Source organism: Branchiostoma floridae, chromosome 1 (assembly GCF_000003815.2).
Source record: "Branchiostoma floridae strain S238N-H82 chromosome 1, Bfl_VNyyK, whole genome shotgun sequence".
In the NCBI taxonomy this organism is placed as follows: Eukaryota; Metazoa; Chordata; class Leptocardii; order Amphioxiformes; family Branchiostomatidae; genus Branchiostoma; species Branchiostoma floridae.
This window is the reverse complement of record NC_049979.1, coordinates 120,475-140,539: the sequence shown is the minus strand read 5'-3', so window position 1 is coordinate 140,539 and position 20,065 is coordinate 120,475. Positions and strand designations below refer to the sequence as shown.

Here is a 20,065-nt window from a genome sequence, read left to right as displayed (position 1 = left end):
GGCACAGCAAGACGAAGATCCCGTGATCATGTGTCGGGCTGTGTGTGTAACACTCACTGATAATAATTCTGAAAAAATCCAATACCACTTACCAGTACTATTTGTGACAAAATTCTCCCACTTTTTTTATTATGACATTTCTGCTGTAGGCCGTGTCTATTGATTTGCTCATTGTGTATTGAATGTTCTATATTATATAGTATATCCTCTAGTCACCTGGTGTTTGCTTCTTATCAGATTTTCTGCAACTCAAGCCCCTTAATTACACTTTGATGAGTTTACTGTGCACTTATATTACCTGTTGGTCTGTGGTGTTGATGAGTTTACTGTGCACTTATATTACCCTGTTGGTCTGTGGTGTTGATGAGTTTACTGTGCACTTATATTACCCTGTTGGTCTGTGGTGTTGATGAGTTTACTGTGCACTTATATTACCCTGTTGGTCTGTGGTGTTGATGAGTTTACTGTGCACTTACATTACCCTGTTGGTCTGTGGTGTTGATGAGTTTACTGTGCACTTACATTACCTGTTGGTCTGTGATGTCGTCTGTAAATTACTGTGGAAGTGTGTCTGGAATGGTAAGCAGGTTAGTGACCTCAGTGCCGCAGGCAAACATTCTGGGAAAGTCTTTATCAACGTTACTGTCAAATTCAAATTGTGCCGTCAGCTGCAGAATTATGGGACCTATATTGGGTTAACAAGGCTTGTTTAGCAGCCAGTGCAGTGTAAGAAAAATATGCTGTGACTGTGACTGAAGGATGTTCCTCCTTTGTGAGAGTGATCTCAGGGTTGGCTGAGTATTTTCCATTAGTGTTACCAAAGGGTATTCTGCCTTTGTGAACATGACTCAACTCCAAGCACCACAGCAACTGGCTGATATCATTTCAGCACCATAGACACACCCAGTTGTGGTGTACTTCAACTCAACATGATGGAGGGAAACATTTTTTATATTTTTATGAAATAGGCATGTATCTATCATTATTTACTGTCAATCAGATGTACCAAGCCAACAGCATTTGGTGAGATTACAGACTTGCTTCTACCTTAAAACCTGATCACGTATTTCTATGTCTTATATGTTATGAAAATGTAGCCGATTATGGTTTCTACAGGAATTTTTGATCCTTTATGGAGTCTCTTGGCACCTGCATCCATGCTGCATGTAATGTAAACCCTTGGCACATCCATGCTGCATGTAATGTAATTACCAGGAGCTCCCGCTGGGTCCAGGCTAGTTAGAGCTGAACCTCAGGGAACAGGCTCTTATCTTAGCACTTCCTCCAGGGTAGACAGTCTCATACATGCACAGGATGCTCCTGCTGGCTCCTCCAGGGTAGACAGTCTCATACAAGCACAGGATCGGCTGTTTCACAATTGAGTGTACCCATTTATTTTTCCACATGTTACCAGTTGATAAGAAAGTCTACATAAGATATTACTGTTTTTGACTATTATTTTCCAAAAGCTGGTGTAACAAGGAACACAACAAAAAAAGAAATAGAGGAATCCATCAATATTTGGCGAAACTATCATAAAAAATGTTGCCTAAAAATGTCCCATTTTTAGTGTTACCAGGGGTCATTCAGTTTTTTCACATTCTGAACATTGCAACTGACTTTACAAACATGACTGCTACCTTAAAATTCTTTATTTTGTACATGTAGTTATATGTTAACTTGAGATTTATTACAATTTTTCGAAGATATTCCAACTTTTTTTGCCAGCAGGGTTATTTTGCATTTTCACCCACATGTTACCAATTTTAATGTAATATTTACTTATAGATTACAAAGTATGTAGCATTGTTTTATTGTATTGTAATAAGTGTTAATTTGACATGTAAAGTTTTGATATGATGTATGTAACTGAACAAATGTAGAAAGAGATCATTCCTACTTTCATCTGACTCACAGCAAAGGATCAAAGTATCAGCTGTAATTTTCCGAAAAATTCTGTCCCGTCTGTACCCCCCCTCAATTTCTATAATAGGCTAATATTACAAGCTTTTAATTGTGATGGTTTACAAGTCTCTTTGACTAGATACCAAACCACTATATAAACCATATCTGTGATAAAGACCTTGGCTGATACAGCACCGTATAACTTCAAATGTCCCGTCCGTACCCCTGTCCCGTCCGTACCCCCCACCTGTCCCGTCCGTACCCCCACTTTTAGTTTTAAGCAAAATACTGGGGAAAATGACATCCCAATTGCTAAAATAACACATAATAAATACTAAATGGATACAAACAATTAATCTCTTCACTAAAAATAGTAGTTTTTAATGAATTTGCCAGCATTTTCTTTGTCCGGTTTTTCATTAATGCCCATAAACTGCCTGGGATTGGTATGAGATGAAATCTTATATTCCCCAAAAGTTACCATCCCATTTTGCCCAGTTCATGTGCTCTCCTCTAGCCCAGCTCACTCTCCCAGATCATCATCATGATGGTGATGACCCATTCTCCTCACCTCCCAGTGCAGGTAGTGTACATGACAAGGACAGAACAGGCACTACCTGAGACACCAAGGAGAAAGGCAAAGGTTCTGGGGAGACCTGTCAAGTCTCCTACTCAAAATAAAATCCTTGAGAAGAAAGGGGTACTACTACTTGCTGTGACAAAAGAGAGCAGAAGAAATCTGCAAATAGGTCAAGAATTTGCAGATTCCCTGACAGAACAGATACATCCCATCAAGTTCACCAGTTGAGCATGGCCATCAAAGAAAATAAGCTCTATAATTATAAATGGCATTCTCAGATCATTCTAGATCAGATCAGATCTAACAATAATGTCTGTCTCCTTTTTTTCTTAGTTTAAACAATATTGCAGTATTTGTAGATGCTTTAATTAACTTAAATTTTTTGAACAAATGTGTTCCAAAAGGTTTGGACAAGTCCCTGCAGTATCAGTCTGTTGTCTCTTTGTGTCCCGTCCGTACCCCCATATATTATCATATTCATGAAATCATCAAGTCTCTCGATGTGTTGCCCAAGTATGAATGCTAGAATCTTATGTAGGGGTATATAAAGAATGAAATTGTAACAAAATGTAGCTATCAAAGTGCTTGAACTTAAAAAAATTTGTATTTGATCTGTCCCTCGGCATGAAATGATAGCAAGGTGTTATTATCGCCTTACAATAAATGACCAGAAAATGACACAACAAGGTGCTACTGCAAATAAAATTTAGTTTTTTGGTCTTGTGGATACTAGTGATGGAAGATAACATGGAATAGTGTTTATCTTTAGTTCTTCATGTGGGTATACTGTATGTACCTTTACATACAGTCTTACAGTTGTCCCGTCCGTACCCCCTCAATGTCCCATTAAAGAAAGACCTATATCATAGTAACCGAGGGGTGTTGTGCAGAGATCTTTCAGAATATTAAGCCACAAGTATGTACCTTTGAACTGCCAATATCAGTTTTGATATATATTAAAGTTGATTTTTCAACCTAAGTGACCCCTGTTTGGTACACTCAATTGTGAAACAGCCGGATGCTTCTGCTGGTTCCTCCAGGGTAGACAGTCTCATACATGCACAGGATGCTCCTGCTGGCTCCTCCAGGGTAGACAGTCTCATACATGCACAGGATGCTCCTGCTGGTTCCTCCAGGGTAGACAGTCTCATACATGCACAGGATGCTCCTGCTGGTTCCTCCAGGGTAGACAGTCTCATACATGCACAGGATGCTCCTGCTGGTTCCTCCAGGGTAGACAGTCTCATACATGCACAGGATGCTTCTGCTGGTTCACCATATGCATGTTGCATGTTGGTTTACAATGGACTAGAGCAGTCCTGTCATCATAGACTAGAACATAGACAAGCTTTATTCCAGCATGCAATTTTTATGTTTATTTAGACTGCTTACTATACAGCCATGAACAAGTCTGTGAAATGGCAGTAATGGTATCAAGACACAAATTAACGCTGAATGAACAAACATCAAACATCAAATATCCAACTGGTGCATTCCTGAAATTGACGTATTTCTCTATCATTTAGCATAGTTTTGATCTCACTGATATGCACAGAAGAATCTCTATGTTAAAAAAAATGACCTTCTTGGTTTGTTGTTTGACTGCTTGATGTGAAACATGAAGGATGACTTGTTCCATGGGAAGATAGCTGACAGAGGCCTGAATGTTAGTTGTATGCTATATATGTATTCATTATTGAACTGCTTCAGATGTGCCCACTTTGACTGTAAAGCACATGGAGGTGGTGCTTTGTTATGAAGAACAGGTTTGAAGCAGCAAGGTTACGTATTGTTATGGCACCAATTTTGACACGAAGTATAGTCAGGTTGACCTAATGTACTGTTAGATTGGGATTCCATGTGCTCATTGTCTTGATTTACATTCCATTTTTGGTATTTTCCTCTCAGGGAAGTCAGGTCGCTGATCCATCAGGCTGTATGTTTGCCATTCTGTGTTACACTGAAAACATACTTCCCTATAATACACATGTGGAAATGATCATGTTTTATACAGTGATGATACAATTGATTGATACAATTGCAATTTACAGGTTTTTTGATAGGCAAGTTAGAATCTTATTGTTGATAAAGGTAGGCAAGACTGATGTGGAAAATTGTACACTGAGGATCTAGGCATCCAGTGGTTTGCTATTAGTCTGTGTAACACAAACTCTGCTGTCCGGGGCTGTAACTGGCCCCTCCACATAGTCTGTGTAACACAAACTCTGCTGTCCGGGGCTGTAACTGGCCCCTCCACATAGTCTGTGTAACACAAACTCTGCTGTCCGGGGCTGTGACTGGCCCCTCCACACAGTCTGTGTAACACAAACTCTGCTGTCCGGGGTTGTAACTGGCCCCTCCACATAGTCTGTGTAACACAAACTCTGCTGTCCGGGGCTGTAACTGGCCCCTCCACACAGTCTGTGTAACACAAACTCTGCTGTCCGGGGCTGTAACTGGCCCCTCCACATAGTCTGTGTAACACAAACTCTGCTGTCCGGGGCTGTAACTGGCCCCTCCACATAGTCTGTGTAACACAAACTCTGCTGTCCGGGGCTGTAACTGGCCCCTCCACATAGTCTGTGTAACACAAACTCTGCTGTCCGGGGCTGTGACTGGCCCCTCCACATAGTCTGTGTAACATAAACTCTGCTGTCCGGGGTTGTAACTGGCCCCTCCACATAGTCTGTGTAACACAAACTCTGCTGTCCGGGGCTGTAACTGGCCCCTCCACATAGTCTGTGTAACACAAACTCTGCTGTCCGGGGCTGTGACTGGCCCCTCCACATAGTCTGTGTAACACAAACTCTGCTGTCCGGGGCTGTAACTGGCCCCTCCACATAGTCTGTGTAACACAAACTCTGCTGTCCGGGGCTGTAACTGGCCCCTCCACATAGTCTGTGTAACACAAACTCTGCTGTCCGGGGCTGTAACTGGCCCCTCCACATAGTCTGTGTAACACAAACTCTGCTGTCCGGGGCTGTAACTGGCCGGTGGATGTTGGGCAGGCTGCTATAAGCAAATTTAATCAGGCTAGCTTGCTGTGACATTGTATCTTCTTTCATCGCATGATACAGTTTTCTGGTGAAGACAGCATTTTATGTTATCTGTGCACACCCTTCTGTTTCTGTACTAGCAACAGTCAAGCCAGTACCAGAATTACCAACACTTGCAGATAGATGTGCAAAAGTTAGGTGTGACGGGTCCCTCAGTGTAATATAACCAGCTGCTGCCACGCCGCATGCCTGCGAAGCTGGTGTGTTATGCCGAAGGGCGGTTATACCGGTTACATAGATACAGAATGATACAGATACTGTTCTGCCATGACACTAAGCGATGTCTGTTTTCCGCAGGGTGGAGAAGTCGATACTGTTCTGCCATGACACTAAGTGTTGTCTGTTTTCCGCAGGGTGGAGAAGTCGATACTGTTCTGCCATGACACTAAGTGTTGTCTGTTTTCCGCAGGGCGGAGAAGTCGCGCTTCGCGGCGAAGGCCCGGCGTGACCAGGAGGGGGAGGAGATCCAGGCGCTGGCCCAGCAGCTGCCGTTCCACAAGGAGACGATTCAGCACCTGGACAAGGCCTCGGTGCTCCGGCTGGCCACCAGCTACCTGCGTATGAAGCAGCACACACGGGAAGGTACGTTAGTCTTCATACAGGTACAGGTACACGGGAAGGTACGTTAGTCTTCATACAGGTACAGGTACAGGTACAGGTACAGGTACAGGTACAGGTACAGGTACAGGTACAGGTACAAGTACAGGTACACGGGAAGGTACGTTAGTCTTCATACAGGTACAGGTACAGGTACAGGTACAGGTACAGGTACAGGTACAGGTACATGTAGCACCTGGACAAGGCCTCGGTGCTCCGGCTGGCTACCAGTCTTCATACAGGTACAGGTACACGGGAAGGTACGTTAGTCTTCATACAGGTACAGGTACACGGGAAGGTACGTTAGCCTTCATACAGGTACAGGTACAGGGGAAGGTACGTTAGTCTGCACACAGGTACAGGTACACGTGAAGGTACGTTAGTCTGCATACAGGTACAGGTACAGGTACAGGTACACGGGAAGGTACGTTAGCCTTCATACAGGTACAGGTACACGGGAAGGTACGGTAGTCTTCATACAGGTACAGGTACACGGGAAGGTACGTGTAGTCTTCATACAGGTACAGGTACAGGTACACGGGAAGGTACGTATAGTCTTCATACAGGTACAGGTACAGGTACAGGTACGCATAGTCTTCATACAGGTACAGGTACAGGTACACGGGAAGGTACGTATAGTCTTCATACAGGTACAGGTACAGGTACAGGTACGCATAGTCTTCATACAGGTACAGGTACACGGGAAGGTACGTGTAGTCTTCATACAGGTACAGGTACAGGTACACGGGAAGGTACGTGTAGTCTTCATACAGGTACAGGTACAGGTACACGGGAAGGTACGTATAGTCTTCATACAGGTACAGGTAGACGGGAAGGTACGTTAACTATAGTCTGCACACACAGACATGTACACGGGAAGGTACGTGTAGTCTGCACACAGACAGGTACACGGGAAGGTACGTATAGTCTGCACACACAGACAGGTACACGAGAAGGTACGTATAGTCTGCACACACAGACATGTACATGGGAAGGTACGTTAGTCTTCATACAGGTACGGGTACACGGGAAGGTACGTATAGTCTGCACACAGGTACATGTACACGGGAAGGTACGTATAGTCTGCACACAGGGACATGTACACGGGAAGGTACGTATAGTCTGCACACAGGGACATGTACACGAGAAGGTACGTATAGTCTGCACACACAGACATGTACACGGGAAGGTACGTGTAGTCTGCACACAGACAGGTACACGGGAAGGTACGTATAGTCTGCACACACAGACAGGTACACGAGAAGGTACGTATAGTCTGCACACACAGACATGTACACGGGAAGGTACGTATAGTCTGCACACAGGGACATGTACACGGGAAGGTACGTATAGTCTGCACACAGACATGTACATGGGAAGGTACGTTAGTCTTCATACAGGTACGGGTACACGGGAAGGTACGTATAGTCTGCACACAGGTACATGTACACGGGAAGGTACGTATAGTCTGCACACAGGGACATGTACACGGGAAGGTACGTATAGTCTTCATACAGGTACAGGTAGTAGGGAAGGTACGTATAGTCTGCACATAGAGACATGTAGTAGGGACATGGCAAACTATGATAGGAGATACTTAGGATGAAAAGTTTCATTTGGGGAATGGTATGAATGAATTTCTAGAAAAATTTTCTTCCTATTAGTATTAACAGAGCTTTATTGTGAGACACATTCTCTGATATGGGTGAATGTATTATGTATTAATTTTTTTTTTTTAAATTTTATAGTGGCTTAGATGAACTGATATGGGTGTATGTATATGTATTTATAGTGGCTTAGATGAACTGATATGGGTGTATGTATATGTATTTATAGTGGCTTAGATGAACTGTAACGGCAAAGGCTAATCAGTTTTGTTTCTACTTTTCTTTTGTAACTGCAGGACAGAAACCGTTTGTGGAGGAGCTGGGAGCCTATCGGGACAGTGATCCAGCCTATCAGAGTAAGATTGTACTTGGTTACTATATAGTGATCCAGCCTATCAGAGTAAGATTGTACTTGGTTACTATACAGTGATCCAGCCTATCAGAGTAAGATTGTACTTGGTTACTATACAGTGATCCAGCCTATCAGAGTAAGATTGTACTTGGTTACTATATAGTGATCCAGCGGAATCCCCAAATCCCAAAGCAGGGTGGTCCAGCTAGATGATTTTTGCATTATTGCACCATGCGGATAACTGCATAAAATTTGCTGACAAATGGGTGTGCAATTAAGCTACTGTAATAGCTATGACCTTTGTTTTGAATTTAGAACATATTCATTATTCCGAAGTATGAACAGGATATTACAGGGATGAACAGGATATTACATGGATGAACAGGATATTACATGGATGAACAGGATATTACATGGATGAACAGGAAGTGGATATTATTGAAAGCCTGCAGTGTCAACATGTCCACATGTGTTGTTTAAGGTCTCATTCATATATTACTTCGAGTGTGTATTCTAAGAGATCAGAGCCAAAAAATAAACGGCTGCATGAACACGTGTTTTTAGCTGTGAGAAATTCCCTCTTAGCCAGCAGAACTGATCTCAGACGATAGATTGGTGAAAGTCTGTTGTAGCTGAAGAAAGTAGCAGGTAAAGTTTGGCAGCCGTGCTTTAGGTTGGAGGCACACAGTCCTGGGTTCTGAGTGGCGCTGTTGTACACTAGCAGCGAAAAAGTACCTCTTGCAGGTGACTAAGTGTAGGTTGTAATTGCTATAAACAAAGAACATATGTTTATTTTTCATTACCAATTTTTTCCCTCGATATAGGGTAAATGTGCGCAACATAGAATGACTAAAGTGCTGACATTTCCTGTAGCTTTATTATAAGTGCACCCATGTAAAACACGTATTATAGCATATTAGAAGTGTATGGCAAGAAAAACTCATGAATGAGACCTTAATGAGTCGTTCTATGTTGCTCACAGATGCTATTGCTACGCTGGAGGACATCCAAGAAGGGGACCTCATGTTGGAGGTGAGTTTAACTTCCTACTGTGTTAGCCGAGGTGTACAGGCCACCTGGTTTTTACTTCCTACTGTGTTAGCGGAGGTGTACAGGCCACCTGGTTTTTACTTCCTACTGTGTTAGCCGAGGTGTACAACAAGACAAGATTATTGAATGCATAATTTAAGTTTGTTCATTGATTTAAGTTTGTTCTTGTGTTTCTGTCTTGGTACCTAAAGTTGTCTCTTGTTGATTACCTTTAAAGTTAGTACATTTTGTATTTCTTACTCAAGACAATTTCACCAGACGGCTATTGATTCTGCCAAGTATTTGTTCAAACATAAGCAGTGCTGTGTTACAGCATCTCTTTCAGAGTATTCCTACTGTAGTAACAGTACACATAAAATAGGAATGATATTATTCACATGCCATTCTGGATCCTACCTGAACAAGTGCCACTGTCTAGTTTATGTACAGGAAGAAACTCCATGCAGTGTTTGGGTAATAGTAATTATCTGAAGCCTCATGACCAGCTGGAAGCAGGTTTCTGTATCCTTACTCCAGCTGGGCGACAGGGATTGATTTTTCATTACCACTTACTTAAATGCACACTTCAGCGAAACGCCACCCCAGGAGTGGAAGCAATGAGTCCTCCCCAGAAATAACTCATTTTGTCGTAACACTGTGGCCTTTGATTAGATGAAATGTTACCTTTTATCAGTGCGTCCTGCCATTAAGATGGGTGTTTAAACCATATGACATTCAGTAGACCGCGTAGAAAGGTGGTATTCATGAAATTCAGTTTGAAATTTTGAGTCATTATAACAGAGAGATTGCCTGATTGTAGGTGGAGATTGTAACGTAAATAGATGGAGACTTTAACGGGAAGCCTGTACCCAGCAGTGAAGCATTTAGACTGTGGCACAAACTCTTACTGTCCAGGTATATGTGCTATATATATTGTAGCATCCCATATACTTGATCACATGGCTGCAAGACAGTGTAATTCAGCATAGTTTGTATGTTTTTTTCAATAGTTAAGTTGGCAACATTATGAAAAATTAATGACTAGTGTATGCATACTTGGGCACCCTGAATATACTGGTATCCCCCATGAGGTGCCCCACAGAATGTACTGGTATCCCCCATGAGGTGCCCCACAGAAGTAACCCTTTTCAGAAATACTCATCTTAAGGTGTGTTTCCTACACTTCAGGTACTCTTCTAAAAAATGACCTTTTTAAAGCCATCTTCAGTTACACCTGTCAAATTTGACCTTTTCAAATATAATATCAATATAAGGTTTCTAATGACCTTTTGTCCCCCTTCACACAAATAATGGAATAGTCCACCTGTTTTTGTCATCACATCAGATATGGAAGAAAATGTTCACTCATGTGAAATGTGGTATTTGGCACAGATACAGTAAAACATTGATTGAGCCCAAAATGTGTAAAAATGTACATTTTGTTATGGTTACATTGTATATCTCTACCAATTTTCTGCTGTGGCATTACATACAAGTATTGAGAAGGAACAGAAGACATATGGGAAATGTTCGTGGTGGTTTTAAGTTTGCGGAGAAGTGGCCACCACATAAACCGCGAACATAAAACCACCGCAAAAGTTTCTGCATTTACAGTACTTTGGATATTGTAGTGAGCATAATCTTTTCCAGTCATATTAAGGTGGTGTAGCTGTCCTAATGATATGAAATATCTCCATCCAGTACATGTTACTTAGTATAGCCTCAGTCTTACATGTGGACTTGCAATTGTGTTGCTGAAAAGTAATAGAAAATGCATCATTCCATTAGGTGTGGAAAGCTGATTTTGCTTGACTATAAGTAGAGCTTGAGCATGATAGTTTAATGGAAATATTGTCACATCAGTTCCAGTAGAGCTTGAATATGATGGTTTACTGGAAATATTGTCAGGTTCCCAGAAGTGGGTCAGGCCAGAGTAAATAGGAGGAGTGCTGAAAGCTGCAGGCTGCTAATAAAGGTCAGCCCCGGGGGCCTGTACTGGTCCATGGGGAGGGGAGAGGAGCCGAAAATATCAACTCCTTTTTTGATCTACTCAGTCATGACTTTAATGATAAAGTAATTGAGTAATCCAAGTCTCTGCCAATTTGAATGTATACCATATTCTAGGTCCACAGCTAAACATGGCCAAGTCCTGATCCACAGCTAAACATGGCCAAGTCCTGATCCACAGCTAAACATGGCCAAGTCCTGGTCCACAGCTAAACATGGCCAAGTCCTGGTCCACAGCTAAACATGGCCAAGTCCTGATCCACAGCTAAACATGGCCAAGTGCTGATCCACAGCTAAACATGGCCAAGTGCTGATCCACAGCTAAACATGGCCAAGTCCTGATCCACAGCTAAACATGGCCAAGTCCTGATCCATAGCTAAACATGGCCAAGTCCTGATCCACAGCTTAACATGGCCAAGTCCTGATCCACAGCTAAACATGGCCAAGTCCTGATCCACAGCTTAACATGGCCAAGTCCTGATCCACAGCTTAACATGGCCAAGTCCTGATCCACAGCTAAACATGGCCAAGTGCTGATCCATAGCTAAACATGGCCAAGTGCTGATCCACAGCTAAACATGGCCAAGTCCTGATCCATAGCTAAACATGGCCAAGTCCTGATCCACAGCTAAACATGGCCAAGTCCTGATCCACAGCTTAACATGGCCAAGTCCTGATCCATAGCTAAACATGGCCAAGTCCTGATCCACAGCTAAACATGGCCAAGTGCTGATCCATAGCTAAACATGGCCAAGTCCTGATCCACAGCTAAACATGGCCAAGTCCTGATCCACAGCTAAACATGGCCAAGTCCTGATCCACAGCTAAACATGGCCAAGTCCTGATCCACAGCTAAACATGGCCAAGTCCTGATCCACAGCTAAACATGGCCAAGTCCTGATCCACAGCTAAACATGGCCAAGTCCTGATCCACAGCTAAACATGGCCAAGTCCTGATCCACAGCTAAACATGGCCAAGTCCTGATCCACAGCTAAACATGGCCAAGTCCTGATCCATAGCTAAACATGGCCAAGTCCTGATCCACAGCTTAACATGGCCAAGTCCTGATCCACAGCTAAACATGGCCAAGTCCTGATCCACAGCTTAACATGGCCAAGTCCTGATCCACAGCTTAACATGGCCAAGTCCTGATCCACAGCTAAACATGGCCAAGTGCTGATCCATAGCTAAACATGGCCAAGTGCTGATCCACAGCTAAACATGGCCAAGTCCTGATCCATAGCTAAACATGGCCAAGTCCTGATCCACAGCTAAACATGGCCAAGTCCTGATCCACAGCTTAACATGGCCAAGTCCTGATCCATAGCTAAACATGGCCAAGTCCTGATCCACAGCTAAACATGGCCAAGTGCTGATCCATAGCTAAACATGGCCAAGTCCTGATCCACAGCTAAACATGGCCAAGTCCTGATCCACAGCTAAATATGGCCAAGTACGCCATTTTTTTCCCTTTCAAAGCTTTTTGGCTTTTTGTCTTATCAGAACCCCGTCATAGACAGATTGAAGTCATACTAAAAGCTTTTGCTGTCTGCGTTTGTTTTGAGGATAAAGCATTAGAAAAGAACAGAATGATAAACTGATCAATTTGTGCATTTTCTGCACATTTTGTACCTTTGTTCTAGTATTGATTTGTTAGCAGTCCCTGTATACATAAGTATCGTCAGGTTGAAATGCCATATGTCTGGGTACCTTTATTGTTCAGTCTGAACTATAGCTTAAGGAAAATTGAGCTTCTTATGAATAATATTAATGACCCCTAACATAACCTATCTTATACAAAACCGCATATGTTTGGCCTCTTGTACGATTTTCAGCCATTTGAGACAGGGTCATTCACCCATGCAGCAACACTTCCTATGCCAATGGCAACCGTTTGACTATATAATGTTATTTGAGGTTAAGACAGGTTACAGGCAGTTATGTGTAATGGGAGAGATTATGGAAATGCCCGGGAAATAGCAATTGGCGTGGGAGTACCTGACATAGTGAGCACCACTGGGCAGCCCTTTCACTGAGATATGAATGGAAGAACATTTTGGCTCAGTACCATTTTGCCTCTTGTTTCAAAATGACCGCAGTACAGTGCATTTGCTTGAACACTTTTGACTGTCTACGTACTTTGACCATATTTCTTCTTCATTGTGACATTAAGATTGACGAAGGGTCGTGCATATTCTTGCCTGATCTGTCACATTGAGCTAGGCTTCGGTGGTCGCCTTGGAGTATGTCTATGATAATGAACCTCCCATAACATAGCGCCACCTTTCACCCAATGACGAGTTCAGACAAAACAATCCTCACAAAAAGGGCATAATCCAATTAATTTCAATGTTGAATTTTTAAAAATCGATCATTGTATGCTTGGTTTAAATAGAGGTGATCATAGTAAAGAAATTGTGGGATACAGCCAGCTCACATGCTACCACAGGGCCCACAGTGCTAGAATTACTTACTCTAGTTGTAATCAACATTTGCAAACAAATGGGCGAAACTTGCACGACTGACGGGCGCACATTGTCCGATTTGCGGCCAATGATCTGCCTGTGCTGACTGGACACCTGGACTATATTAGGCATACTAGGACAGATGTCCTGAATACCAGCCTAACTCCTGTTCCTGGAGATCTCAAAAATGTCCGTTGTGTAGGGGTAGATATTTTTGAGATCGGGCTGGGGTCTGATATCCAGGCTATTGTGTATAGAATAAAAAGACAAGTCAGCAAGACGAAGGTGGCAGAGTAGCACAAATCCGGAGATGAAAAACCAGGGGGATAAACTGACACTTGTTTCAACACGCCCAGCCTCATATATGTACAATCTCCCCTAACACATGCAGGCAGGTCCTAGGAAGCAAGCCGACTATGTACAGGGCAGGCGAGATACGAAGGAGATTGCCAGCGTACGGAGGGAAGCTTGCATGGAACTGCCTCAGTTTTAAGAAGCACTGGCTACATTTTCAGGACAAAATCAATCTGGAATCATGATTTTTTTTAGAGCTCGCATACTGCCTGATCAACTTTCATGCATTGTGACCGTCTGTATCACTGAAATCATGACTTCATAAGAGACAGAAAAACCTTTTTCCTAAGTTATGTGTGTAAATTTCCAATTATGTTGTTTGAAAATCAGGCTGAGTGATTTTTACCATCATGGTAAAATCAGATAAATGAAATGAAATGCAGTGATGGTTTATAGAGTGCTGATGAATATGCTGCAGGGTTCCTGCACTATGCTGCAGTGGTACAGCACAAAAGAAGTTCGGGCTGCTTTTCCATCCCCTGATGCAGGGTCAGCGGCCGGCTTTCCATCCTTTAACGAAATTTTACTGCTGGGTACAGACAAAAGTCAACCCATTCCGTCCTTTAGGCTTGACAAATATTGGCATGTATTTATAAAAGAATTGCCATTGAAACAAGCAGAGTCTACCAGCAGAATTTGCCTCTCAAAATCCAGGAAATAGCATTTCAGAGGGTCTACATTTAAACAATTTCGGGGGAAGTATGCCTTTGGACCCCCCAGGGAACGGGAAAAAAAATCAATACGGCTAGAACGCTGCCTTGATGTCAATGACCTGGTATTACCCATAGGCTCGTTGATCCCTGTCAAGATAATACATTTGCTACACACTTGACCTTGAATCTTGACCTTGAATCTCCTGGTGCCTAAACCTGTAACGGTTGAACATGAAATGTGTTCCAAAAGACTACCTCAAACTGATTGCTTGTTGGAAGTTTACAGTCAAGACCCATATTTGGTCAGACCTGCTCCTCAGATTTTGGAGTTTGCTTTAAATTTGCTGTGATCTCCATGCATATATAAAAATTATATGCTTAACGGGAGGGGGCCATACTTCGACAGGGGGTCCAAACTTCGACAGGTTTTAAAAATCATTGTTGCGGAGAAATGCATAGATGCCTGCACGTAAGAAGTACAACTAACTGTAGCCTAAACCTTGTTGTAAATAACTACAAAGTCGGGGTATGTGTTGAAGTTAGTAAGCCCCACAGATAACGATTGAAAAACTTGCACAAGTTTGACGCCTTCCGTGCAAGTTGACGAGCGAACGTATGGAGACCATGGTCCGGGAAACTCTTGAATTATTCTTCGTAAAATACGACATGTGAAAAAATACCACCACACATAGAAATGATGTTTATTAGACTTCCGAAAAATAATACCTGTGTTCTGTCTTGCCTTTAAGTGGGTTGGATAAACGGAGCTAAATGATGCCACAATGTTCACCCAGTCGGGGCCCCGCCATTTTACTATCACGCACACCAGCGGGCGAGCGATGCTCAACACGATGAACTTAGTCAACCCGTCCGTAGAGCGGACAAACATTCAAGAAAAATTGATCCCTACCGACTAAAAAATCATGTAGCCATTGCTGCTGCCAGAAGACAGGATGAAAATGCAATCAAGGAAGCCGAAAAGCGAAAAATAAACTATGCTATCACAGTCCGACGTAAACACTGCGCTGCCGTTTTGCGGCAAGTTGGTCTCACCATGAGAGGTAAACGTTTTAACGCACCGTATTTGAATAAGTCGCGTTATACAAAATATGACCCATATTTGGTATAAATAAATAGTAATGAAAACTTTTAGTGCTACTCTATTTGCATAAGATGTTTAAAAATGCACGGCGATTGTCTGGCTGTTACTATGTCGGAGTTTGGACCCCTTTTTTGTGTTGGAACGTTCTGCTAGGACGCAAGCCGAAAACCTGCCGTAAGTTTCGTGCGCTGTCAAAGTACAGTGCGGAACGCTACCGTTAAATAAAATATATATCTGTAAAGCTTTAATTACAGTTCTATGGATGTGTACAAGATCTTAACTTGTTTTTGATGAGTTCACTGTAAAATGTACAATGACAAAAGCCATGCGCATCCACCTAGAACGGCTGTCGAAGTATGGCCCCCTCCCGTTAGTGTTTACATTTTATGTAATTAGTACAGTGTCTTCTTTCTTGTTCAGACACCTTAGTCAGCTGTGTATCGTCATTTCAAAAACAACCACATTAACCTGAAGAGAATCAGTAGGGTAGCCTATTTGAAGATCTTTGAAAATGTTTTGGTTACTTCTACTTCTCGACCCTTTTCTGAAATATTGATAAATAAAAGTCATGGACAAATAGGCCTGATATCACTGCCAAAAATGTATGTTCACTTTATGGTTTATTGCTTTTATGTCATCTTTCCAGTCAATAAATACAACAGTAAATGGTATGATTATATTGGCCTAATTTATTACATAGCTTGGAATATTCCTGGCTTGGGGGTTGCAGAATTAAAGGCCTAGGAAAAAATGTTGTTTCCTGTTTCAGTCCTGATAAAACTAGGGTCATGCCCGGTAGGTACTATAGGGTTTATCTTTTGTTTTTTCTTGTAATTTTTTAGGCTGGCTAAAACTCTAGTAACACATATTACAATTGCAGTTGAACAAACTTAATTGAATGTCAAACTTCAAGGCAAGCAGTGTTTTTACTTTAGGAAGCAGGCTGAATAAAAATTTGAACTGGAAGCTATGTGACTCCACTCCCCATCCCCCCTAAAAGTCTAGGGTAAGCAGGTTTTTCTAGGGTAGGTAGGGAAACAAACAGGAAACACAACATATTTTTTCTATTCATTCTAAACCCCTGTGAGTATGACAACTGTTGGGGAGTATCCAGAGGTTATGAAAATACCAGAATGTCAAAGATTGATTGCATCCTTCTGGTCTCCAAGCCAGTGGCATTGATCATGTCCCAGAGAGCGGGCCATGTTTTCCTATCTGCACTGATGCACTCCTGCTGAATCTTTTATCATGGCTGCTGCAGGGGCAGCCTGGTTCCACTCGGCTTCATAACTAGGGCACTGCTGTACTTGGTAATGAAGCCTGTTCTGTAGGGCACTGCCGTACTTGGTAATGAAGCCTGTTCTGTAGGGCACTGCCGTACTTGGTAATGAAGCCTGTTCTGTAGGGCACTGCCGTACTTGGTAATGAAGCCTGTTCTGTAGGGCACTGCCGTACTTGGTAATGAAGCCTGTTCTGTAGGCACTGCCGTACTTGGTAATGAAGCCTGTTCTGTAGGGCACTGCTGTACTTGGTAATGAAGCCTGTTCTGTAGGCACTGCTGTACTTGGTAATGAAGCCTGCTCCTGGGTGGTGGCACCAGTTATTTGCAGGCTAGTTTTACTGTCCTGGAGAATCAATCTTGGTATTTGCAAGGCTGCAATATCATCTGCGTGTGTGATCAGCGCTGCTGGGACTCATTTGCTGGGGACCCGTCAAAATAGTCTGCAGCTAGCTTTGATGTCATGGTTCTACTGGTAATTGATGATGTAATTGTTATATAGCCTCCATAGCAAGCTCTCTATGGCCTTTTTTGGCACTTTTGCTGGCCATTTCTTTTTGTACTGGGTCGCTGATTGCTGGCCTTTTCTGACTGCCGGCCATGTAGAGCCTGCATGGAAAAGGCGCTACAAAGTGATATTAAAAAACGATTAGCCATTCATCGGCCTTATTAACACACACGTTAGGAATAATTCACAACTCCGTGAGAGGCAATTCACATGTCAGCTGCAAGCATTTTACAACTCGGGCTTCAGATGGGGAAACCCCCATATGTCACTCGCTACGTGTCCCCGCCCGAGCAAAGGCGTCAGACATGCCGAAAGAACGTCGAACTGTTAAGTTTTCACTTTTGTATTTTTAAAAAGCCATGTGCAGTTTATTAGCCGTCCACGGGAGGCAGGAAATTCGCACCTCCTAGTTAATCGCCCTAATCGTTTTTAATATCACATGAACAAACAAATAAACAAATAAATAAGCAAGAAATGTATTTACCAAGCAACTTAATCTAACTATACATAAAACAGCTCCCCACCCTGTTTTGCCTGTTTTTATCCAGGAGCCTTTCAATCAAAATGCTGTTGTGATGTTGTGTTTATTTCTATAATGTGAAAACCCGTCATTTCTGTTGTTATATATAATATTATTAGTATTGCCAATGATTGTATTTACTTGCTGCGGTAGCTGGTGATACTATGTAATTACCAGGCTGTATCAATGGAGTAGTCTTAGTGAAGCTGAGACTGCTTCAATGTCAGGATGATGATCAGGTTGTTCCTTTTGGTTCTGTAATTACTTATGAGCAATGGTTTATACATCACTTATTATTACTCACTTTCGTGTTATACCACTCCTTACAGGGTGACATCACTTAGCAGTAGATAAGTTATGGATTTATGTCTAAAATAAAGTCCAAATGTCTAAAACTATTTTTGTCTGCTTTCTCCCAGGCGCTGAACTCCTTCCTGATCTTCATCACTCGGAAGGGCCACATCATGTACGTGTCTGAGAACGTCACCAGCCACCTCGGCCTCAATCAGGTAGGCAGGTTTGTGAGCAGGAACTAGTCTTTGTCACTGGTACATCATTTCTGCCATTCAAGTGGTGAACAATAGTTATTTGTAGCAGAAATGCTCAGTACCCTCCAAAATTTATCAAATAACTCCTAAAATAGAATTGATGAAATTGTTTTCAATCCAACCTAACATATTTGGCAGTGGAGAGCCGCTATTAATTTCCTGTTTTGTAAACGTTACTTCTTTACTTTCCAAGGTTATGACATCATGATGGGGGTGGAATAATTACCATGCAGCTATGGTTGGTATTATTAGATTGAAGGTCTGCTGTGTTGCCATGGCAACATCTATGTAAGAGGAAGTAGGCAGAAAAAAAGGACCTGAGAGGTTCATCTCACCAGTCCCATAGCCTTCCTCTTCACATGTAACAAAAAAAAACAACACCTCAGGCTGTAAATGAATAGGCAAAACGTTTCACTCCTAACATAATTGGAGAAACAAATTAAATGACTCAGACAATATTTATCTGTTAAATAGTTAAATAAGTCACCACAAAGTCTGGTAAGATCAGTGGATATTTAATACTAGATTATTAGCAGGTTGTGATTGCCCAGTTTTCACCCTTATTACAACCACGCGTTGTGATTGCCCAGTTTTCACCCTTATTACAACCACGCGTTGTGATTGCCCAGTTTTCACCCTTACTACAACCATACGTTGTGATTGCCCAGTTCTCACCCTTACTACAACCATACGTTGTGATTGCCCAGTTTTCACCCTAACTACAACCATACGTTGTGATTGCCCAGTTTTCACCCTGACTACAACCATACGTTGTGATTGCCCAGTTTTCACCCTTATTACAACCACGCGTTGTGATTGCCCAGTTTTCACCCTTACTACAACCATACGTTGTGATTGCCCAGTTTTCACCCTTACTACAACCATACGTTGTGATTGCCCAGTTTTCACCCTTACTACAACCATACGTTGTGATTGCCCAGTTTTCACCCTGACTACAACCATACGTTGTGATTGCCCAGTTTTCACCCTTACTACAACCATACGTTGTGATTGCCCAGTTCTCACCCTTACTACAACCATACGTTGTGATTGCCCAGTTCTCACCCTGACTACAACCAGACGTTGTGATTGCCCAGTTTACACCCTTACTACAACCATACGTTGTGATTGCCCAGTTTTCACCCTTACTACAACCATACGTTGTGATTGCCCAGTTCTCACCCTTACTACAACCATACGTTGTGATTGCCCAGTTTTCACCTGGCTTACTACAACCACACGTTGTGATTGCCCAGTTTTCACCCTTACTACAACCATACGTTGTGATTGCCCAGTTTTAACCCTGACTACAACCATACGTTGTGATTGCCCAGTTTTCACCCTTACTACAACCATACGTTGTGATTGCCCAGTTTTCACCCTTACTACAACCATACATTGTGATTGCCCAGTTTTCACCCTTACTACAACCATACGTTGCCCAGGCACACATGATCGGGGAGAACATTCTGCAGTTTCTGCACCCGCGTGACCACAAAAC

At 42.5% G+C, this 20,065-nt stretch overlaps 1 protein-coding gene across 1 annotated transcript in view; it reads left to right on the top strand.

Moving 5' to 3' along the window:
* Positions 1–20,065, top strand: part of LOC118410551 — a gene marked incomplete in the record, with an annotated part of 34,076 nt that overhangs the window by 2,057 nt on the left and 11,954 nt on the right. The window contains 5 exon segments of the mRNA XM_035812320.1: positions 5,951–6,123; positions 8,042–8,101; positions 9,080–9,129; positions 18,436–18,525; positions 20,010–20,062. Coding sequence (XP_035668213.1) covers positions 5,951–6,123; positions 8,042–8,101; positions 9,080–9,129; positions 18,436–18,525; positions 20,010–20,062 — 426 coding nt within the window.